The sequence below is a fragment of the Nomascus leucogenys genome, chromosome 12, assembly GCF_006542625.1.
Source record: "Nomascus leucogenys isolate Asia chromosome 12, Asia_NLE_v1, whole genome shotgun sequence".
Classification (NCBI taxonomy): domain Eukaryota; kingdom Metazoa; phylum Chordata; class Mammalia; order Primates; family Hylobatidae; genus Nomascus; species Nomascus leucogenys.
Genome location: NC_044392.1, coordinates 46,447,382 through 46,471,418, shown reverse-complemented (window position 1 = coordinate 46,471,418; position 24,037 = coordinate 46,447,382). Strand labels below are relative to the sequence as shown.

General features: G+C 48.3%; 1 protein-coding gene across 1 annotated transcript in view; it reads right to left on the bottom strand.

The window, feature by feature from the left end:
• KCNN3 (potassium calcium-activated channel subfamily N member 3) overlaps positions 1-24,037 on the bottom strand; it is a 162,261-nt gene that overhangs the window by 59,636 nt on the left and 78,588 nt on the right. The window contains exon 3 of the mRNA XM_030824400.1: positions 3,494-3,912. Coding sequence (XP_030680260.1) covers positions 3,494-3,912 — 419 coding nt within the window. The remainder of the gene's footprint in view (positions 1-3,493; positions 3,913-24,037) is intronic.

The following is a 24,037-nucleotide window of genomic DNA, read 5'->3' as shown; positions in this document are numbered from 1 at the left end:
GGAAGTTTTATTGGGGCTGCTCTCAGGATCAATGCCTCTGGGATCTAGAGGAAGCTCCCAGAAGCAGTGGTAACAGAGGCCTTAGGCGATCCCTCAGGGACCCTGGAGCCTGGCTGAGTGTCCTACTAGAAGCAAACGGGGTTGGGCCTTTGAACTCCCACACTGACAAATCCCCTCAGGAGCTTACTGCCCCCAGGCAAGGGGCTTGACCTGAAGAGAGGGACTCAGTCACAACCCCAGCTAAGGGAAGGAGAGCCCGGGTCCTGGAGGGGCATCCGGGTGAAGCAATATGTCATCCACTACATGGATGTGTTTGAATTGGACATGAAGGCAGCCCGGGAGGCTAGTATGATAACATGGTCAAGACCATAGGCAGCAGAGGCAGGGAAAACAGCAAGACTGGGATTCACATGTCAGTCTCAGTGGCCTTAAGACTCTGAGATTGGGAAAGTTGCCAGTAGAGTAGAGGCCATGATTTCCTCGTATGTGCAGGATTCAGCCTGAGTTGGTGACACACACATGGAAGTTCAGAGTCAGAAACCAGTTCAGATTTTGGCTCCACGCTTACTATTAATAGCTCTGTGACCTCGGGCCAGTTACTTTCTATCAGTTTCCTCAACTCTCCCATGAGCCTTCATGTCCAATTCAAACACATCCATGTAGTGGATGACATGTTGCTTCACCCAGATGCCCCTCCAGGACCCGGGCTCTCCTTCCCTCAGGCAAGGTACTTCTCTCATAGATCTGTTGTGAGGGCAAGCTGGGATGGCACATGGATTTTACACAGAACTAGCACAGGGGTGCAACAATAACATCCACCATGCTTTAATACACCTCATGTTATACCTAAGTCTTTGGTCAAATGGCCTTTTCGCAAGAGAAGGGAACTTTCAGAGAATTTCCGATTTGCTCATTGTTCCTCTGTGCCTTGGTCTTAGCGGGGACTTGTAACCCATGTCTGCAGAGAGAGAGAGAGACACCCAGTGGCCCACCAGGGACCAGACTAACCCAGCCTCAGCTTGGAAGCTATGGAAGGCCATGCAATACCAAATAAGATGCATCATCTAAGTACTTTGCAAACTACATTCTTTAAAACAAGCTTATTTTCCAGTGAAAAGTAGTCACCCCTTCTTGTGATAGGTTCAATAAACTATGAAACTCACTTGCAGGTACTTTGTTGCATGTTGAGCCATCTGAAATACATGCCAGAGAGCATCTGAGGAAGTGAAAGACTTCAAATAGCTTAAAGGGCTACGCAAATTCAATTCCTGTGTTAATAGACAACATGGCTTCCATAATTTAGAAAGGAAAACAGGAAGAGTATAGGCCAATGTATGGTACAAGTTGGGCTGTTCTAATTATAAGAAGGCAGCACAAAATTCCCAAAAGTTATCAAGGGATCTGCACTATTATCATTAATTTTCACCATCATTGGATTGCAGTACACAGTGCATATATACACCTTGTTTGACAATAAATCCTGTATCCAGCTTTCAGATGAGAAAACTGGGGTCCAGAGAGGTGAAGCGACGAGCACAATGTTGCTCAGCTAACGGTACCATGAGGAGTTTGGGGTCGGAACCCAAGCACATGCTTTCTCCATTGGGGGAAGAGTGTCTGCTTACCGGAGAAGGCTCATGAAGCCCTGTGCAGTGTGGTCCCACTCAGAGCAGATGTTGCAATGTCAGCTGCTGAGTAATGGCGAGGTTCTGAATAGGTGAGCATGGTGTGTCCCTGGGGCTCTGTGTGTGACAAAGGTCTTCCAACATTGCACTGGCTCTCAGATGCAGCCTGAACCTGCATCCTGGAGCCTGAACCCTTGTTCTGCGGCAGCAGAATGCCCTCTCGGTTTGACCGTGTGTCTGCTGGCCAAAACGCTGAAAGAAATGTCTGCAAACAGAACGTCTCACAAATAGGTAGGAGATATGGTTCAAGGCACCCATGTAGGTGTGTTAAGGCTAACTCCTCTCCAGACTTCTTTGTCTTGTTTGATCTCTGCTAGGACATTGGTGCATGGAAGATTTGGCAATATAATTGTTAAGTGTTGACAAATTAAGGGCGACTATCAAAATCTGTGTAAATTACACAGGATGCTTCACCATACCTCCCAACATAATAAAAATAATTTATCTCAAGCAAACATAGCTTCATTCTATCTCAAGTGATCCTCATTTTAAAATGAGGAAACTGTAGCCCAGAGAGGTTAAGTAACTTGCCCTAGGTCTCACAGCTACTTAGGGGCAGAATCACGGTTTCTAACCTAGATTTAGACTCCACATGTCAAATAGATTAAAATGAACATCCAGGGCTGGGTGCAGTGGCTCACGCCTGTAATCCCAGAATTTTGGGAGGCCAAGGTAGGAGGATCACTTGAAGCCAGGAGTTGAAGACCAGCCTGGCCAACATGGTGAAACCCCATCTCTACTAAAAACACAAAATTAGCCTGGTATGGTGGCGCATGCCTGTAATCCCAGCTACATGGGAGGCTGAGGCAGGAGAATTGCTTGAACCCAGGAGGCAGAGGTTGCAGTGAGCAGAGACTATGCCACTGCACTCCAGCCTGGGCAAGAGAGCGAGACTCCATCTCAAATAAATAAATAAATAAATAAATAAATAAATAAATAAATGAAATGAATATCCAGGACCTCTTGCAAGGAGAAGAGTCATTAAAGGCAGCTCGAGGGTGGTGGAAGGAGGTGGCCTCAGTCCTGCCCTTGAGCCTTGATGATGGCTGTTCCAAGGAGCTGGCATTTTGTTCTACAGCCCTGGATCTCTGTCAGGCCACATCTCCCTTCTATCCCATGATTAGCTTCTCTGAATGACTCCCAACCACCAGCTTCCTAAAACAACGTTTCCCAAAGTATGTTCCATCAGTACAGTGCTTCTCAAACTAAGGTGTGTATGAATCACCGGGTGACCTTGTTAAATGCAAATTCTGATTCAGTCATTCTGGGCTAAGGCCTGAGATTCTGCGAATTCTAACAAGTTCCCAGTGATGCCAATGCTGCTGGTCTGTGAACAAAACTTTGAGTAGCAAGGTACCAATAGTGCTTTATAATAAAAAGGATTTGGGGGCAAATACAATTGAGAAAGGCTGAACTAAACAAAAATAAATGGTTTCATTACTGCAGGACTTCTCAGAGCCTTTAAAATGCTAATAAGCATTATTAACACCCAAGAGGAATAAATTGCAATGTGTTATATGTGAGTTACTGATGTAACCAGAATGCTTTGATATATTGGTTTGCAAAGAAGGAACAGAAAATCAGGAAAATTCTGTGCCTTTTTCCCACCTTACCTTGGTTCCAATGCTGCAATTCTAGCTCATACTCAACCCCAACTCAGCACTCCCCTCTTTCCCATTGTCTCCTTTCAGGTGTCTGGGTACATGCCTGCCTCCTCCATCAGACCACATATTTCCTGGCACCCCTGCTCCTTCTCCCTTCCCTGTCCCAGCACAGGGTCTGTACTCAGAAGGCCCCGGGTGGAATACCTTTCACAGACACGGACGGTCCAGGCAGCAATGATCCACAGAGAGATGCTGAACACGAGCAGCACAGTGCCAGGGCAGATGGTCATGAGCGTCTTCATGACAAAGCGGGTGTTGAAGTTGATCTTGTTGAGGGCCCCGATGCTGCGGGACGAGGCATCGGTGAAGAGCTTGCTGTGCAGCAGCATGACTCGGGCGATCAGGTACAGGCGCAGGAACATGGGGATAGACAGGATGATGTCCACATCGGCCTCCGCCCGGGAGGGTGTGTAGGAGAAGGCCAGGCGTGCCGTCCAGAAGAACTTGTACTCGCCAGGAATGGGGTGGATGGCGCACACCAGCATCTCCAGGCTGATGTAGAGGATGCGCTCGTAGGTCATGGCTATCCGCCAGTCATCCGCGCCATTGTCGATCACGAAGAGCTGGTGGGAGCAGAGAGTCCATTAGTGTGGCCAGGACCAGGAAGCCCACAGCAGGGTCCAGGCAGGACAGGTGGGGCAGGCTGGGGCAGGCTGCTGGGCTCAGGTCAGCCTGTCCACCTTAGTATGCTCTTTAGGGGCCTTGCTATGTGGCAAGAGCCCTGGATGGGGAGTAGGGAGACCTGGATTCAGTCTACCTGGGAGGCCCTGGCTAAGACACTTCGACTCTCTAGGCCTCACTTTCCTCCTCTGCAAATTGCTTCCTGAGATACAGTGATTTATAATAAGAAATAATATATTTGGTCTTTATCCTGGTTTAGGCACAGTTCCTAAAACCCTAGGAATTTCCAAAGTGATAAGTGTCTTTTGTATGCTAATGAGATGACTAGTGGCTGGGGTCAGGTGGGGATCCAGGGTGGCCTCAGGATTGGCCCTGGTTGCCAGGGGGAACCAATCTGGTGATGAGAGGGTTGCAACTTTCAGCCCCACCCCACCACCTCCTGGGAGGGAAGAGGGGCCCAAAGGTTGAGTTGATCACCAATGGCCAATGATGTCATCAATTATGTCTGTGTAATGAAACCTCCATAAAATCCCAAAAAGACAGTGTTTTTTTTTTTTTAACTTTTATTTTAGGTTCAGGGGTACATGTGCAGGTTTGCTATATAGGTAAACTCGTGTTACAGAGATTTGTTGTACAGATGATTTCGTCACCCAGGTACTATTGGGTACAGTACCCAATAGTTATTTTTTCTGATCCTCTCCCTCCCACTCTCCACCCTCAGTGTCTGTCGTTCCCCTCTTTGTGTTTCGGATGAGCTTCCGGATAGCTGCACACATGGAGGTCCCTGGACACGTGGAGGGTTGCGTGCCCAGAGAGGGCATGGAAGCTCCACCCCTTCCCATGCGCCCTGCCCTTTGCTTCGCTCCCATATGGCTGCTCATCTGAATCCTTTGTAAGGTCCTTTATAATAAACCAGTAAATGTGTTTCCCTGAGTTCTGTGAGCTGCTCTAGAAAATTAATGAAAACCTGAGAAGGGTGTCCTGGGAACCCCTGATTTATAGCCACTTGGTCAGAGCCTCAGGTAAAACAACCTGGGGCTGGTGACTGGCATCAGAAGTGGGGTCAATGTGGTGGGACTGAGCCCTCAACCTGTGGGAGCCAACACTAACTCCAGGCGGACAATCGGAGTTGAGTTATATTGCAGGACACTCAGCCAGCGTCCACTGGAGAATTGCTTGGTGTGTGGGAACCACCCCCTCCTTTTTGCTGACCACAAGTGTTCTATGTTGAGCCACTGCGCAAGGTCCCTTCCAGCACACAGGTGCCAAATTGGCTGTTTCATGATGGTGAGAAAGATCAACTTATTTGTATTAGAAACACATCCCTGAGTCCCTGCCAGAGCTGAACTGAGCCCTGGAAGGGGATGTAAAGATGAAAAAGTCATGTTTCCTGCATGAGCGAACTCACAAGGGCTGGCACAGATTCCTTCTCCCCACTCAGAGAAGGGAGCAGCAAGTGTTTGCTGGCAGCACTGTGCTCTCAGACAGTGCAGTGAAGTGTTCACGGCACGGACTCTGGAGCCAGACTGCCTGATCCTAACACTACTGGCTCCATGATCCCGGGCAAGTTACCAAACCATCCTGTGCCTCAGTTACCTCATCTGGGGATGATGATAATAGCTGCTGCATAGAGGTCGCTGTGAGGCTGCAGTGGGTTCGTATATGCAAGATGCATGGAATCCTGCCTAGCACCCAGCACGCTGTGTAACTATTAGCTATTCTTATTTGTAGCATTATTAATGGATCTGGTCTCAGTCTTTCTGTAAAATGACAGTTGGGCTCAGTGATGTCTAAGCTTCCTTCTAGCCCTAACCTTTCACGAAGATGCTTCCTGCTGTCACCTCATGAGGATGGCTGTTCTCACAAGAATTGACTGAGCACCTGCTGTGTGTCCAGCCTTTGTCTTCCGGTAAGTCCCACTGTGGAGTCCCACCATATTTCATGACTGTGAAAGGGACTTCACATCCTTCCCCTCTGGGGCCTCGGTCTTCATCTGAGACTGAAATGAGACACCTCTAAGGTCTTATCCAGCTCTGATGATTTGATTCTTGGAGGGTGAGGCCTGAGATCCGGGCATATGTTCGGTGTGGGCCTCCTGTGCAGGCACCTCCCTTCTGGGAGGTAGTGGAGTGTTTATCATCACACTATGCCCTCTCTTTACTGGGCCCTTGGTCCTCCAGCAGATCTGGCTGTTGCCTGTCCCAGCTCATCCACAAACACATCCCACTCGAGACTCCAGCCTCATATGCTGCCTGCTCCACCAACAGCCACAGAGAGCTGCTGCTCTCCAAAGCTGGTTATGATTGCCTTTAAGGAGGAGCGAGCAGGGTCCTCTGGCCTAACATGAGCTCAGGATGAAGGGTACCAGCATTAGCACCTCCTGGCCGGGAGAGCAGGCCATGCATGCATCCTGGGAAGGCCTGAGCTGCAAGGCTGGAAGAAACTAGGCTGGGTTAGGAGAAATTAATGTTGGGGCCAGGGTTTGGCGGAGGTTTTATTTAACCTGGAAATACACCCTCAGCACAGAAAGAGTAACAGAAAGACTGGATCAGCGTGGATTTGCGGGGACTGGCTGAAAGCCGAGTGAAGCCTTCCTTTCCTCCCTTGCACAGGGAGATCAGGGAATGAGGAGCCCTTTATTCTGTCCATCCAACTGTCTCCTTGATGGTCTGGGCCAAAGGAAGCTTCTGCTCTGTTTCAAAGTTAGTCACCAAGCAGCTTTCTCTCCCCACTTTGCTGCCTTCCTTACAGTTCAGCAAGAACTGAGGACCCAGGAGAGGACCTATGGTACCAGGCGTGGTGTGGGGTGGGCGGGCGATGCTTGCCTTGCTTTTAGCATCTACCTGTGATATGTTTCTGCAGCAAGGGGAACATTCCAGGCAATTCATGGGCCCTGAGAGGCATGGACAGGGGAGGCAGCCCTAGGAGGCAAGTCTCTTACCTAGCCAAGCCTCAGTTTCTCTTTCTCCCTGCTCTGTACCCTTACAGAGCCATAATGGAGAGCAGAGGAGACAATGGACTGAAAGGGTTTAATAAACTACAAAGGATCATTTATTCATTCATTCATTCATTCAACAAACATGTGTTGATGGCCCTCTGAGCAGCCCCCCACCCACCTACCCATGAGGATCCTGAAGGGAAACTACAGGGCACTATGGGAGCAACTGGCTGAGAGGCTCACCTGGTGGCTCTAATCAGGGAGCTGTCATCTCTGAACAGCAGACAGTACCCAGCACAGCACCAGCTGGAGACTCACCCTCCTCCTTCCCCAGTGCAGCTGAGCCTGGGTTTTTCCAGACATAGGTTTCCCCCAGCAATTAGAAAGCCCTAATGGCTGCTCAAAGGGTTCCCTCTGCTTCTAACTGCCACCCAACAGGCCAAGCCATGGCAACGTGACTGCCTGGCCAAACTCTTCAAATACAAAATTAAAACCATCTACTCTGTAATAAAGAATCGCATCTGGTTACTATAGTAACTGGGTTCACTCTGGGCAGGAATGGAAGCAACGAGTAACAGATTCCTTTGATTGCCTGATGAGGAGTGGGATTGTAAGTCGTCAGAGCTGAAGGGGAGAATGCACCGGCAGCTCTGCCCAGCGTGACGGGAGGGTGCTGGTCCCCAGCCGCCTCTCAGGTGCCCTGCCTCGGTTATGGCTTGCTGGTGCAGGGAAGGTGGGGGCCACATGCGTTAGTGGAGCTGGAGGTGGGAGACCTGGCCTGAAGTCCCCCACATCCAGGTATTAGCCATGTGATCTCAGGCCGTGCGTGACTTCTCCGAGCTTGTTTCCACATCTCCAACAGGGGAACACTAACCTTGGCCCTGCCTGCCTCCTGGGGTTAGTGTTAGAATCCAATAATACAAATAAAAAGTTGGACAATGCTTTACTAACTGCTCTAAAAATGTGAGGGATTATTAAGCTGGCTGGCCTGGGGGAACTCGTAAACAGTGTGTGTAAAGAGGGGGTGTTTTGAGTAGGGGGTGGAGGAGAGTTTTCAGGCTGCAGGTTAAAAGCCTCTGCTAGACAGGGCTCCACTGCAAGGTTTTCTGCATCTGCAGGGTGGGATGTGTCCCAGAAGATCCCATTGCTATCCCACGTGAGGACACTTTATGCTTCCTTCCTTCTGATCCTTGGAATCACAGCTCTCCAAGTGTGGCCTCGCTCCCTCCCGATTCAGAGCAAGTAGCAGATACCCTACCCTGCTGTTTCCTCACTCTGCATCCTGTTCATTCCTAACAAAGCACAATCCCAATTATTGATTTGTATTTGTGAGGTTTTGCTGTCTCTCCCCTTAGACATGGTTCTCAACCTACTTGGATCGCACATTAGAATGACTTGGAGGGCTTGTTCAAAAATACCCATGCCCAGACCCACCCCAGGCCAAGTAATCAGAATCTCTGGGGGTGGAGCCCTGGCACCGGTGTTCTTCTTAAGGCTCCCAGGTGAGTCTAAAATGTAACCAGGGTTGGGACGCCCCCACTAGTCACAGTTGGAGCTCCAAAGAGATAAGCGCTGTGTCTTCCTCGTTCCCTGTGGCATCTCCAGAGCCTAGCCCAGATCTTAGCACTTAGTAGGTGTTCAATAAACGCTTGTTTAGTGAATTAATAACTCCCACTTACTGCATACCCCTGGACTAATCTTCCCTCTCTTGGGCTCAGCTTCCTCCTCTGAGGAATGAGGGAATAGACTAGACAATCCCCAGGGTACCTCCTGCTCTAAGAAGCCATAATTCTGTGGTTCTACACAGACCCTCTTGCTGGCGCCTCCCGCCTCATCTGTGTTCTCGGTGCACCTGAGCTCTCCAGGGACGGGAACTGTGCCTGGCTCATCTCACCCCACTCCCATGCCTGAGACGTTGCCTGGCACAGAGTGGGCAGTCAGTAGAATTTTGGTGAATAAAGGCGTGTGTAGGCGGATGACTGTGTCATATGAAGAAAAGGACAGATTGCCTGTGGCCCTTGTTAACCACCCAGAATGGAAATTCCTGTTGAAAATCCATTCCTAAGCCTGTGACTCACAAAGGACCTGACAATTCATCTCACACCATGGGAAGGGACACCCTTTTATTCCCAAAGGGTGGTTCAACCTGGAATAAACTGTCCCAGGTGACCTCCAAGCCTTAGAAAGTTCTAGAGCAAGTCTGGAACCAGGATCTTAAGTAGCGCTGGACCAGAGGGGCTTGGGGAGTGTGTATGTGGCTCCACAAAGGACTATCCTCCCCTAGGGCTTAGTCTCACTCATCCAGCCCTGATTCTAGACCAGCTTGACTGTTGGCCTCTGATGGATTCTGGAAAAGTACTGAGGTGACGTGGACAGAGCGCGGCATGGGCCAGGGAGCACCGTGGGCCCTCGAGTGGTCTGTTCTGGGCTGTTCCAGAGTAGGAGAAGCCACAGAGGCCCGGGGCTGACAAACAAGTCTCTTCCTCATGAGGCATGGGTTTGCTCCTTGTATGCTGGCTTCCCTGAATGGGGAACGGAAAGCCACATTCTCCGAGTCATTGACTCTTTCTGCCTCCTAAGCCTAAAAAAGTGATTTCACTCATTGAGGGTGTGACTGACCTGAAGATGCAATGTGTCAGTACCACAGTCTCTGGTTTCCTGAAAGTTCCACTCTTTCCTCAGATAGTTGCTCTGTCCAGAGGTGGCTCTAGGCCTAATCCCTCTACCACTTAACTGGTGGTTCTGAGAACTTGCAGGATTTTCAGTCGTTAGTATAATTCTGAGAGCTCTGGGAGGGAGATTTTACGCAACAGTGATTCCAAACTTTCCTTTAAGAAGCTTGTAATTAGAGAAAAAGGAGAACTAAGTCAACTCAGTTCAATATAATAATTATTAAGAATCAACAAGGTTAGGCCACTGTGGGTATATAAATATGAATCAAACACATGTCCCATGAATCAGTTCACAATCTCAGGTAGTTCTATCAAAAGACATGCATGATTCAGATGCAATTTGAAAAGCTTCTTGGGCTAGATAGGGCTTCAGCAGTGCCCGGAAGGCATGCATCAGACACACCAGAGGGGGCAGCTTGCAGAAATGGCCACAAATTCCTCCCATCCCATTCACTTACTTCTGTACATGTGACTTTGCCTCTCTTCCAATCAAGAAGTACAGCCTATTTCTCTCTCTCTCTCTTTTTTTTTTTTTTTTTTGAGACAGAGTTTCACTCTTGTCACCCAGGCTGGAGTGCAACAGCGCCATCTGCCTCCCGGGTTCAAGCGATTCTCCTGCCTCAGCCTCCCGAATAACTGGGATAACAGGCACCCACAACCACACTTGGCTAATTTTTGTATTTTTAGGAGAGATGGGGTTTCACCATGTTGGCCAGGCTGGTCTCAAACTCCTGACGTCCAGTGATCCACCCACCTCGGCCTCCCAAAGTGCTGGGATTACACGTATGAGCCACCACACCCAGCCAGTACAGCCTATTTCTCAATCCCTTCAGCTGAACTTAGCCATGTACCTTGCTTTGGCCAGTGGAACATTAAAATTGTGATACAGCAGAGGTTTGAAAAATGTCAGTGCCGTGAGGCTCATTATAGACACATGGCCTCACTATCCCTTTCACCCCAGCCTGCAGCCAGTACCAGCTGCCAGCCATCAGAAGCCATCCTAGACAAGCTGCATGACAGAAGCTTACCCAAGGTGAGACCAGCAGAAGAACCATCAAGCTGAGCCCAGCCCAAATGACTGACCCACAGAAACGTGAACTAAATTATTATTTTAAGCCATTATGTTTTGAGGTGCTTTGTTATGCAACAAAACTAATACATAACAAAACTAATTCTTATATTTGGCACATATTAGAAAAGCCAGGTCATGTGCCTACCATGCCCAACATTTTCCTTTTAGATTCTTATGCCACAGCCCCTAGAAGGAACCCTCACCCATCCCCACCTTCCCACTCCACTCAGTTATATTTGCCGGCCAGTCTTTCTCAAGTAACTGGGTGACTGGATGGGGAGGAGATCAGGGTCAAGGGCCATTCCTTGATGGCCATTCCCCCATCCCCACTCCTGCCATGGACACATCATTTGAGATATCAAAGAATAACTCAGAGCATTTAAAAAGTTATTTTGCAAGCAGTTTAGTTGTTTTGCATACAAAGTGTTTTCTCAGATGTGAGGAAGTCAGCTGGTAGACTGAATCAGGGAACAAGGGCAAAACGGAATTAATTGGGGTGGGGGCTGGAGAAAAACAGTAGGGAGTCTGGGAACAGTGGACCTTGTTGGCAAATGCTGAGGGTAAACGGATTCGCTGGCAGCTAACAAAGAGGTCAGCATGGCATTCCATCCTTGGACGGCCAGTGAGGGGTAGTACAGAAAGCACTTTCAGTTATTCAAGGATTCTTCAGAAGCCCTTGGCTTTCAGCTGTGGGTATGTCACAGGCCCTCTCCCTTGTCACCTGCACCTCAGGGAGTCCAGGTCTGAGCTTTCCCTGGTTAGAGTGTCTCACCAAGCAAAGATGTCATCACCAGCTCACCACAAGGCCAACACTGAAGGCCATCTGGCCACCTCAGGACAGGGCCGTTCAGCTGCAGTCTCTGCAGGGTCTGGGACAGGCTGCCTTGACAAGGAGACAAGGACACTACCCAGTGCCTCCAGCAGCCACATGGCACAGCCCGAGCTTCAGACTTTCGAGGCCTCCCCACACTTCCTGCAGAGGGGTAGGCATGCAGGGAAGCTTGCCTTTTTTCTTTTTTCTTTTCTTTTCTTTTTTTTTTTTTTTTTTTTTTAGGATAAGTTTAGAGTCAATTCATTGGATTCACTCGTTTTTTCCCCCCATTCTATTTTGAAAGCCTTGAGACCTTTCTGATTTTTTATTTAAGCAAAATCTGTCATTAAAATGTTCTCAGCTATCAGGGAGGAGAGCGTATTCCTGCTTAGACACTTTCTGACCAACCTGAAAAACTTTCACTCTTGCACAACTGTGAATTTCTTTAAATTAAAGGAGAGAAAATGGAAAAAGCCTTTTTGTGTACTGTTTCCTCTCTGTGGGGAAAAGAACTTCAGGGAAAATTTCCATCATTTAAAAAAAATACACAGAAACAAAGCAAGAGGAAAAAATTACAGATTTTCTTAAGATCTATTATTTATATATATAATATATTTTATATTTTGTATATATACATATATAAATTTAAACACCCTGGAGCATATATTCTGCATGTACACCATTACTACGGGGGTTACCATGGAAGAAACATCAAAAATCCTGTAGTACCTAATTAGGTTTCCCTGAGGACAGGAGCTGATTGCCAGTGATGAAATGAACTTCTGGATTTGCAGCAATGGTTGGTAAAATTACCAGTCAGCAAATGCTCCATGGAACTAAAGGAAGAAAGGGAGGAAGGTGGGGGTTGGGAAGCAAAGGTAGAAAAAAGGTGGCTCTAAAAGAGGCCAGCCAGTGAACAGGCCTTGTCAGGGAAGTCTATGATTCTACCATAAACAAGATGCTTAGGGCGCTGGGGTCCACGCTACCCCGCTCTGTGTCTAAGAAGAAATTGTCCTCATCTGAAACCATCCCACTCCCTGGGCCCTGTATGATGTCCCACAGTGGCTCTTTGGTCCGGCCAGGATAGGCTTCGCCTGAGTGCCTCGCCAGAGCTCACTTTTGGTCTCTTGCAGTGTATAATGACCATTCATGGGGGTTATGGAGCCTGAAGTTTGTTTGGGACTAACAGAGACCAGTGGTGATCATAAATCCTTTCCCTTGTCCTCAGTTCTCAGAGAAAGAAAGCCAAGTTACAGCATTTGAGGGAGCCATTATTTTTTACTCACATAGCAGGAGTTTCTTGATCCCTGACCACATCACCACTAGGGATAGAGCATCCCACCTCTGGCCATCTGTGTGTGGCAAGTCTCTGGACCTCAGATTCCTCAGTGTAATGTGAAGACTTGGATGCAATTTGTGGTTTTCCATTTTCTCTGGGCTTTGGGGCCATTTCTTTTATAAGATTTTTCATGTACGCCCAGCATGGGAAACAGACAAATTCAGAGCTGTTGTAGTTGAAAGGGTAGAGAAGAATATTCAAAGATCAACTCACTCACCTCCTCCTCCAGCCTAGATCTCTGTAGTGGACCCCATGCTCTCCATAGAACCCTTTGATTGGAAATCCTTTGGATGGACCGGCTGGTCTCTAGTTGTAAGGAGAGACAAGGTGTGATGCTGGAAATCAAGTGCTTGGGGTCTGGTTCAAGAGGTGCTCGATGCACAGGCATGGAGCTTTGCCCTGATCAGCTTATTCACTCATTCATTCATTGAGTATGAGTTGAGCCCCCATTATGTGACAGTCCTTGGTAAGCTCTAGGGATATAGCAAGACAAGTAGACAAGGCTCCTGTCCCCACAGAGCTTACATTTCAGGGGAGGAAAACAGATATTAAACAGGTAAACCATTTAATTTTAGAGAGTGATGCCTGCCAGGAAGAGAATAAGACAGGGCAAAGGAAATGAGAGAAGTCCCAGACAGCCAGGACAGGGCTCTCTCTGGAAGGGACCTCTGAATCCAAAGTGAGCCTTGCAAAGGTATGCATTACAGAAGGGACAGCATGTGCAAAAACCCCAAGGCAGGATGGAGCTTAGAGAGTTGGAGAGATAGAAGAAAGAAGACCAATGTGAGAAAGAAGTGAGGGATGATACCAGGTGAGGCCAAGAAGGTAGCAGGACCCAGATCACTGGGACCTTGGATGTCACAGAAGGAGCTTCATCAAAGGACAGGAGACCACAGACCCACTCCCACCAGAGCCATGTGCACCATGTCACCACTTTCTGAAAACACACTGCCCACAGGTTAAATATGCACCACAGCTCAGGCCTCCAAAACAAAATATCATAGACTGGGTAACTCAAAAAACAGAAATGTATTTTTTCACAGTTTGGGAGGCTTGAAGTCTGAGATCAGGGTGCCAATACGGTCAGGCTCTCTTCTCGGCTTGCAGGTGGCTGCCATCTCACTGTGTCCTCACATGGCAGAGAGAGGGAGAGGGATCTCTCTTTTTCTTTTCTCCTAGAGCCGCAGTCCTATAGGATTAGACCTCATCCTTATGACCTTATTTAAACTTAATTACCTCCCACAGACCCTGTCTCCAAGGCAGTTACATTGGAGGTTAGGGCCTCAACAAATGCATTTTGGGGAGACACAATTCAGTTCATAGCTATTTCCTTTTGTGTCAAAATTACCCAAAAGCCAGACTGTGGGCCGAGCCAGGTGATTTTGCACATACCATTTCATTGCAATCTCATAATGTCCCTATAAGGGAGTAATACATCCATTTAGCAAATGAAGAAACCCAAACCAAGAGAGGTTCAATCAATTGCCTGGGGCTTGCAGCATTCTGTGTCTTCCAAGTCCCACGCCCTTTCACCTGCCAGCCTGCTAAGCAGGCCCTCTATTTGGGGGCTAGCCAGTTTGGGCTTTACGTTGTCTTCTAAAGAAAACTCGGCCGGGCACGGTGGCTTATGCCTGTAATCCCAGCACTTTGGGAGGCCAAGGCGGGTGGATCATGAGGTCAGGAGATCGAGACCATCCTGGCTAACACGGTGAAACCCCGTCTCTATTAAAAATAAAAATAAAAAATTAGCCGGGCGTGGTGGCATACGCCTGTAGTCCCAGCTACTCTGGAGGCTGAGGCAGAAGAATGGCCTGAACCCGGGAGGCAGAGCTTGCAGTGAGCCGAGATCACACCACTGTACTCCAGCCTGGGTAACAGAACAAGACTCCGTCTCAAAAAAAAGAAAGAAAGAAAGAAAGAAAGAAAGAAAGAAAGAAAGAAAGAAAGAAAGAAAGAAAGAAAGAAAGAAAGAAGGAAAGAAAGAAAGAAAAGAAAGAAAACTCAAGCCCCACCCTTTAAATGCTCATTCTCAGAAGAATCTTTGCTGACCAGAGAATCAATATACAATTAAAATAAACTAGGTTCTATCCCTGGTGTGTGCACCACCTGGGAAACCTACATTGTTATCTGCAGTCTAGAGTGGGCTATGTTTGTGGAACTAAGACCACGGCTTTCATTTCCACAGATACAATATCCATTTATCATCTTTCCTTTCCTCCCCTTCCCACCAGTGAACAGGCCTCTATGGAGACCTGGTGATGGGGTCCCTAGCGAGGAAGAGACCATCTTAGTTTAGGAGCCCACTTATGCACCCCAGCATGTTTGCTAATAAAGAAGGTTCCTCTGGACAGGGTTGGGGTGGGGTCAGAGGAGACCAACACAGGGCTTAATATATGTGCCCTAGAAATGAACAGGAAGGATGGAGGTGGGGGATTGTGAGCTGTGGGACTGGAAGGAGATGGGAGGTGGCTAAGCAGCACCTTGGGCCAGTCCCATGAGAGGGGGAGGCCGGAGCCCACTGAGGACTAACTGCTGCTGACCACCCGTGAGACACGGACAGTGCTGAGACTGTAAGATCAGGAGCATGTGGCGTTCAGTGCTGTCTTATTTGTTGTGCCGCCACCACCTCACCCCTTCCCCTTGCTCCAGATACATGGAAATGTTGGCTAACCTAGAGGCCTTGGTCATGGGTCCCTCGAGGAGCAATAGGAACAGGAAGGGTGCCTAAAGGGGTCACTAAGTACAGGATGGAGGTGGAGAATTCAGCAGAAAGAGTTTGGCATCAGATGAGCTGTCAAGAGAGAAATGGAAGTTTCCGAGCCCCCAGAGACCAGTGGAAAGACACTGGGTCCCCTCCTGGGTGGGATGGGAGTTTGTAACCAATTCTATTTGAAGCAGTAAGGCCAAATGACCCCAGCCAATCCTTGGGTTGCAGTGGCCACACCTTGGTCTCATCATGTGCTCCACCCCAGCCATCTTTACATTGCTGCCAGAGCAAATGTTCTAAAATACAAACCAAATCATGTCACCTCCCCTTCTAGAACCTTTCAGTGGCAACCCAGAGTGTCCAACCTCCTAGCTGCACTTGGCCAAAAGGGCCTTTTCCCACCTGGCACCAGCTGGCCCCTCCATCCCCATCACCTGCCACACCCGGTGTCTCATCCCAGCTAAAAACCAAGTTACCAGTAACCCCTGAGCTTGCGCCCCTCCGTCTTCTGTACAAGCACTCCTTCTTCTCAGCTTCTTCACCAGAGACCTCCAGATCAAGCGTGCCTCCCTTCCACACGTCTAAGCTGGTCCCTTCTGACTCCCAAGTGGGGCTGGGTGCCTTCCTCCAGTATTCCCCAGGCTCTGTGGCCCCTGCTTGTCACAGAGCCAATCCCCAAATGGCAGCTGGAGAAGGATGGCCAGAAAGTTGGGGAGTGCTAGCCCCCGTTTCAGGGGAGCGGAGGGAGCAGGGTGGCGGTCTCCATTAACAACGGTAACAGCAGGGGCCATGTATTGTAGCCTCACTGTGCACCAGGCCCTGTGCTGTGTGCCTTACAGGCAGCATCTCATTTAGTCCTTAACAGGGTTCTGAGATAGGTATTCTTATTTCTATTTTACAGACAGGGAAACTGAGGCTCGGAGAGACTAAGTAATTTACTAAAGGCCATACAGTTAATAAGGGGCAGACTTAGGCTCTAAAGCCAGGGCAGGCAGCTCTCTTGACTACTGTGTGTGCTGCCCCAGGCTGTGCTAGGAGGGCTTGTTGGGCTGACCCCCGATGTTTGCCTGTCCCAGGCCAGGCCAATAGGTGTTTCTGGTTCTTTGTGTGCCTTGGCAGATCCAGGAGTCAAAGGTTTCTGTGCATCTGCTAAGTCTGGGGTAAGAGGTATCGTTTTCTCAACAGGAAGTTTCTGATAAGTTTCTTTCCTTTTGACACATGAAAGGATCCTGCTGAATGTTTGGGGGTAGGGGAGGAACAGTATCATCACTGGGGCTGCTGAGCCCTGATTAGTTCTAAGTCACCTGTTTACCACTCAGGGAGAAATTCTTTAACCCTGGCTTAGGGGATATTTTTAGCAACTAAAAATAAAGAGGTTTTTGGATCTTTGAACAGCCTAGGGAGCTGAAGAACTGAGGTCAGGACCAGGTGGTGGTGGTGGGCAGGGGGTGTTTGTTTTTTCCCCAACTGACTAAAAGGCCCTTCACCTCCTTCCCAAGGGCCAGCTGCACTGTCACCCCTTCAGGGGGAGCTTTTCCTGATCTCCCAGTGGCAGGGGCAGCACTTCAAACAGCAACAATCCATTTGGTGTTTCCAACTTGTTGGCTAGGCCCTAAGAACTTTTCTTTTTCTTTTCTTTTTTTTTTTTTTTTTTTTTTTGAGACAAGAGTCTCACTCTGTCGTCCAGGCTAGAGTACAGTGGCACAATTATGGCTCACTACAACCTCTGCCTCCCAGGTTCAAGCAATTATCCTGCCTCAGCCTCCCGAGTAGCTGGGATTACCACCTAGCTACCACAAGTAGCTATGCACCACCACACCCGGCTAATTTTTGTATTTTTAGTAGAGGTGGGGTTTTGCGATGTTGGCCAGGCTGGTCTCAAACTCCTAGCCGCATGTGATCAGCCATCCTCGGCCTCCCGAAGTGCTGGGATTACAGGCATGAGCTACCACGCCTGGCCTCCTAAGGGCTTTTCTTTACATTAACTCTTTGGGTCTCACAATAGCCCCATAAGAAAAGTGAACATCCCCCACACCTCATAGCAACTAAGTGGTAGAGACAGGATTTAAACCAAGAGGCCACACTCTCATCTATTAAGTTTCCATTCTGGCCTAAACCTCCCACTTGATCTTCCATCTGAGCCGCATTCCTGTCCACCTGCTTGTCAGCACCCTCACTAAAGCAGGGGTCCTTGAGAACAGACGTCTCCTTGGTCACTGTCCTCCACAGTGCCAGGCACAGCGCCCAGGAAATATGGGCCGCCCGAACGAATACATAGAGGGCTTAAGGTGTCAAAACTATATCAATGTGACTATAAAGAAATATTTTAATTGTTCACCATTTTTATAATTCTCCTAAGGCAAAAGAGTCTTTTGTAACATATGCACAAGATAGAAAAAGAAATCAAAGAATATTTTAAAAGAATTGCTTATTATAATTTAAAAAAAACCTGGAAACAACCTGAATATACATCAATAGGGAAACAGCTGAATATATTATGGTACTCATACTGGGGAACATTATATAGCAGTTTTTAAAAATGAAGTGGATCTATATGTATTGACTTAGAAAATGTTCATGATATATTGCTAAGTAAAAAGAGAAACTTACAGCATAACGGGTATAGTGTGATTCCTCTTTTTTAAAAAAGCAAACGCCAACACATAAAAACAAAAATGCCCATATATGTGTATTCATGTTGGTACATTTTTGTATAAGCACACCCAAAAGGTGCGTTAATCACCTCTGGCTAAACACTAAATTGTTAACACTGGTACCACTGGGAACGTAGGGAGATGAGAATCAGGGAACCTATTGATTTTTTTCCTTTTGATAATTAGAACACATCTCTGTGTTAAAAGAAGCCTATATTGCTTTTGTAATTTAAAAAAACCCAATAAAGTAGTTTTTTAAAGAACTGTCATGGAGAAAGCCACTTGCAGTGCCTAATGGTGATGTTTTAAGCATGGCCATTCTTGGAGGAAAAATAATTGCTCAGGTCCTTTCCTGCCCTGTAATTTTCTGTGTAGAGCTTCAAATCCCCCGGGAGCCCCCAGGATTTTATGAATACAGCCCTGCTAGAAGTGTTCATAGCTGAGCTCCTCTCACAAGGCTCCCTCTCCAAGGCCAGCCTCATTACCAGATCCACAGCCCCTCTAACTAAACCACCTTACGAAAAATAGTTCCAGGGCATGAAGATTAAACAAAGGCACTTATTTCAAGGCCGCCTCTCCATGTGCATTCCCATCGTAGGCACAGAAAGCCACGTTAGTCAGTGGCCCACCCTGCTCCCCCACTGAGGGCAGAGGCCTAGGCTCCCTGTGGGAAGTGGTGGCCCTCCCCATGGTTGAGAAAGGAAACCTGCTCCACTCTTCCCTCCATTCGGGAGGGAGGGGCCAGGGCCAAGGCCAGGGCATGCAGCAGCCACCATCACTACAGCGACTGCTGCTGGTGAGAGCTCACTGTGGATCTGGCCTCAGCATGCCAGGTACAGTGCCAAGACCCGTGCGGTACAGTGGAGATCAGGATGCAAGTTCCTGATGAACCAGGAGCTTAGAACTGCGTGTCTCCTAGAGATGTGCAGAAGTAAACAAAGATGTGGCTATGGAGAGGGCCAATTTGGTGACTGGGGGCACTATTTGCAATTCAGGGTCTGTGCTGCTGTGTGGTCAATGCCCACAGGTACTGCCCTGGATCCAGACACCTGGGGCTCTGGCTCTGGGTCCCCCACACTAGAGGGCCCTGCTTGACCCCTCCTTAAGTCATACCACACCCCCTGGAGCCAGAAGCCCACAGGGCCAAGAGGCCTTGTCTGCCTCCACCTTCTAAACCCCCCTTTGGATATCCAGACGCCCGGAGTCCCCTGTCCAAAAAGGCCCCAGGCCTGCTTCCAGGGCCCACACTGCCACTTTCTCTATCTGTCCTCCCATAGGCTGATGCTGGCTGCTGGTATGTACATCCCTAAGCCTGAGAAGCAGCCAAGGGGTAGCTGGAGAAGGGGACGGGATGAAGTTTAGACCTGAGGGCTGTGGCATCCACAGTGCCCTCAGGGTCTCGCATTGGGTCAGGAGGGAGGCAAGAGAGGGGCATGCTAGGGCCTGGGGCCTCAGGGTCTAGGTGCCTCCACTGGAGGCTGGCCCAGGCCCTGAAGGAAACAGGGATGGATGGGCCTGTCGGTAACCCTTTCTGACTGTCTGGGATATGAATGACAGGAGCAGCAGCAGCTACATTTTCTAGTTAGTTCTGAGGTCAGGCAAACAGGCCCCTGACACTTCCTCTCAGATGGGTTGTCCCACCTTCACACACCTCTGTAGCAGCCACAGGTATCCAGGCTTGCTCTGAGGCGCCTTCTGCAGAGTGCTGGCCATGTTGGAAGCACCATGTGGTTGAGTGGCCAAATGTTTGAAAAATGCTTCTCAGAGATTCATCAGGCTCATTAGCATATTAAAGCTTCTGAGACTTCTAAAGAAAAGAAAACTAGTCGGCTTTGAAATGCAGTTTCTCAAACTTATTTGACCTTGACTCTTGTTTTGAAGTAACAGCTATTAATATTTCAAGGAACACTGGGAAATGCAGGGTGTGAGGCATTCAGTGTAACAGACAATGGAGGGTTCATTCCTTCAAGCATCTACGGTTCATTCCGTCAAGCATCTACGGTTCATTTTAACGAAGACTACCATAGTCTTCCTGAGAGGCAACAAATACTCCCCTGCCTTCCTGAACTGACTCCACAGAGCACAGCCCACACCGCCAAACCCGTCAGCATCCACTTGCGTCACCCCACAGCCTCCTGTGAGCCAGCCACCTTCATGTGCTTTTTAGTTATTTTATTTAACAAATACTTATACAGCACTCACTAGGTTCCAGGTGCCAGTCTCAATGACTTACACATACTAGCTTCTTTACTCCTCATAGCAGCCCTTTTGTGGTGGGCCTTATTATTGAAAGATGAGGAAACTGAGGCATGAAGAGATTAAGTGGCATGCCCAAGGTCACACAGCTGGTAAGTGGTTTACTCAGACCCAGGCAGTCTGGCCCCAGAGTCCATGTATACTCATTTCTTATTGCTGCTGTAACACATTACTTAAAACAACACAGATTTATTATATTACAGCTCCGGAGGCCAGATGTGTGGAATCAGTTTCACTAGACTAACGTGGAGGTTGTCCGCAGGGCTGGCTCCTTCCCGAAGATCTGGGGGGCAATCGATTTCCTTGCTTTTCCAGCTTCCAGAGGGGGCCTGCCTTCCCTGCCTCGTAGCCTCTTCTCCCACCACTCCAGCCTCCTGCTTCACCATCACTCGTCCTGCTTCCTCTTCGGTAGTCAAATCTCCCTCTGCCTCCCTTTTCACAAGGACACTTGTGATTACGTTTAGATCCCACCTGGATAACCCAAGATAATCTCCTCCATCTCAAGATCCTTCATTCAACCACATCCTGCAAAGTCCCTTTTGCCAGGATATCCAGGGATTAGGAGCTGGATATTTTGGCAGGGTGGCAGTCGGTGCGGGGGGACATTATGATTCAGCCTACCGCATTATGCTTTTGACCAGTGTGCTAAATCTAGTTTAATCTTCCTGACAATCCTAGGAAGATGTTGTCATTATTTCTATTTTACAGATTTGAAGACTAGGGCTCCAAGACGTCAGCTGAACTGCCAAGTGTCACCCAGGTAGTAAATGGCACAGCTGGGACAAGAACCAAGAAGTGAATGACTTGCTCCTTCACACCTGCCCTGCCATCGGACCGGCGGCACTCAGGACAGGCGGGGCCTCGGGGGATTCCGAAGGAGGTGCTGCTTTTGTTACTCTCTAGACTGAGCCCTCCTGACATCCTAAGCCCACTGAAAACCTGATGCAAGCCATGAACTTGCTTTCCCTAGAACAAGAAGCATTTACAGGAACACACCATGTATTGCAGCTAGTTTCTGGGAGTTCACGGGCCCCAGGTTAGGAATGCTTGCTTTTTTTTTTTTTTTTGAGAGACAGAGTCTCGCTCTGTCGCCCAGGCTGGAGGAGTGCAGTGGTGCGATCTTGGCTCACTGCAACCTCTGCCTCCTGGGTTCAAGCAATTCTCCTGCCTCAGCTTCCCAAGTGGCTGGGACTACAGGCATGCACTACCATGCCCAGCTAATCTTTTGTATTTTTTAGTAGAGAAATGAGGTTTCGCTATATGTTGGCCAGGCTGGTCTCGAACTCCTGATCTCAGATGATCTGCCCGCCTCGGCCTCCCAAAGTGCTGGGATTACAGGCGTGAGCCACCATGCCCAGCCAAGAACACTTGCTTTTAAAAGCAGAGTATCAAAGGGATGTTTGCACACCCATGTTCATTGCAGTATTACAGATACTCCTTAACTTATGATGGGTCACGTCCTGATGAGCCCGTTGTAAATTGAAAATACTGTAAGTAGAAAATGCATTTAATACACCTAACCTACCGAATGTCACAGCTTAACCTAGCCTGCCTTGTGTGCTCAGAACATTTACATTAGCCTACATTTGAGCAAAATCATCTATCACAAAGCCTATTTTATAATAAAGCATTAAATATCTCATGTGATTTACTGAACCCAGTAAACTGTACAGTACTGTATCAGTTGCTGACTCTCGTGATCACAGGGCTGACCGGGGCTCTCTGCCACTGCCCAGCATCACAAGAGAATATCATGCCACATACCACTAGCCCAGGAAAAGATCAAAATTCAAAATTCAAAGTACAGTTCCTGCTGAATGTGTATTGCTTTCACACCATCATAAAGTCGACAAATCTTAAGTCAAACCATCGTTAAATCTGGGACTATCTCTCTCTATAGGATTCGGTACTATCTGCAGTTTTAGACATCCACCAGGGGTCTTGGAACACATCCCCCATGTATATACTGTACAGAATTTCAGGTTTGCAGGAGACAAAAGTTCTGGAGATTGTTTGCACATCAATATGAGTAAACGTAACATCACTGAACTATACACTTAAAAATGGTTAGGATGAGGCCAGGTGTGGTGGCTCATGCCTGTAATCCCAGCACTTTGGGAGGCAGAGGTGGGTGGATCACCTGAGGTCAGGAGTTTGAGACCAGCCTGGCCGACATGGTAAAACCCCGTCTCTACTAAAAATACAAAAATTAGCTGGGCATGGTGGTGCATGTCTGTAATCCCAGCTACTAGGGAGGCTGAGGCAGGAGAATCACTTGAACCTGGGAGGCAGAGGTTGCAGCGAGTCAAGATCGCACTCCAGCCTGGGTGACAGAGGGAGACTCCATCTCAAAAAAAAAAAAAAAAAAAAGGTTAGGATGGTATTTTATATTACGTATATCATACCACTTTTTTTTTTTTTTTTTTTCCAAAAGACTGCTCTAAACTGAGAGCTCTTGCAGAGCAGAGACCACATCTGGTACATTCTTGTGGCTGGTGCTGGGGGGAGCTCAACAGATGTCTGCCCGTGACAGCTCAGCAGGCGGGATGAGTGACCTGCTGCCTCCCGCTGGCTGTGGCTAACACTTCTAGAAGCCCTGCACACTGGAGAGTAAGCAACCAGCCCAAGCCTGGCTAAAACCAAAAACAATAAAAGCCTCGAGAACTGAGAATGGGGAGGAGGAAGATAGGACAAAAATAAATCCAGTCACTGTTGTGGTCAAGAAGAGGTGGCTTTCACCCATTCCTCAAAGGAACCTCGAAAGGGAACAAAAGGCCCGATGTTAATTTTAGAAATAGCTTGAAGCCCCGTCCAACTTGAGAGTGACTCTGTGCCTCTCCCACGGCTTAAAGTACCTGGACTTTTTGACAGTTGTGCTCCTCTGCTGCCAAATGAATGGGGGTTGTAATCCACTTGAGGATCCTTTAAACTTCACTGCTGTTTGTATGAATTTGGAAGGAAAAACCAAACCTCCTCTGAGAGCTGACTCACGTTCCTTTGGGCATTGTGCCAGGCCCTCAGAAATCATCTCATCTGCCAACCCATCTATAATACCCTGTCTGTAAAAACATCCTTCTGCTTCCACTGGCCAGGAAGATCACAAAGGAAACCATGTAATTGCAAGAAAAGCCAGGTCAGAGAGGCAGGTGACACCTGGTTTATGACCAATGAGGGGCAAAGCCATAGAAAGTTCAGAACTGAGAATGGGTGGGAGCATAAATCCTGTTGCCATTGTGGTAAAAATGGGTGGCACTCGCTGTGGGAACCTTGAAAGGGAACAGAGTGCCACGATGCTGCTTTGCAGAGGGTCAGGTGGTCACACAGCATCCTGGGGTGGTTTATTCCCTCCGGGTACGCCCCCGTCTGCCATGTTCCAAAGACCATCCCAGATCCTCCTCCCTCTAATTGGGATCATATTAAATAGCCTTTCCACCAGTGACAGAAGGAGGTGGGCTCTTAGTGGAGCCCACTCTGTAAATATAGAGTAACAACAGGAATCAGAATGTTCCACTGGAAACAGGTGGGACTTGTCCTCCCCATATAGACTATAGAAGATGTTTACAGGACTTTCTGCAACCATCCTCATCAAGTATTAGCCCAGAAAAGTAATAGCGAGCT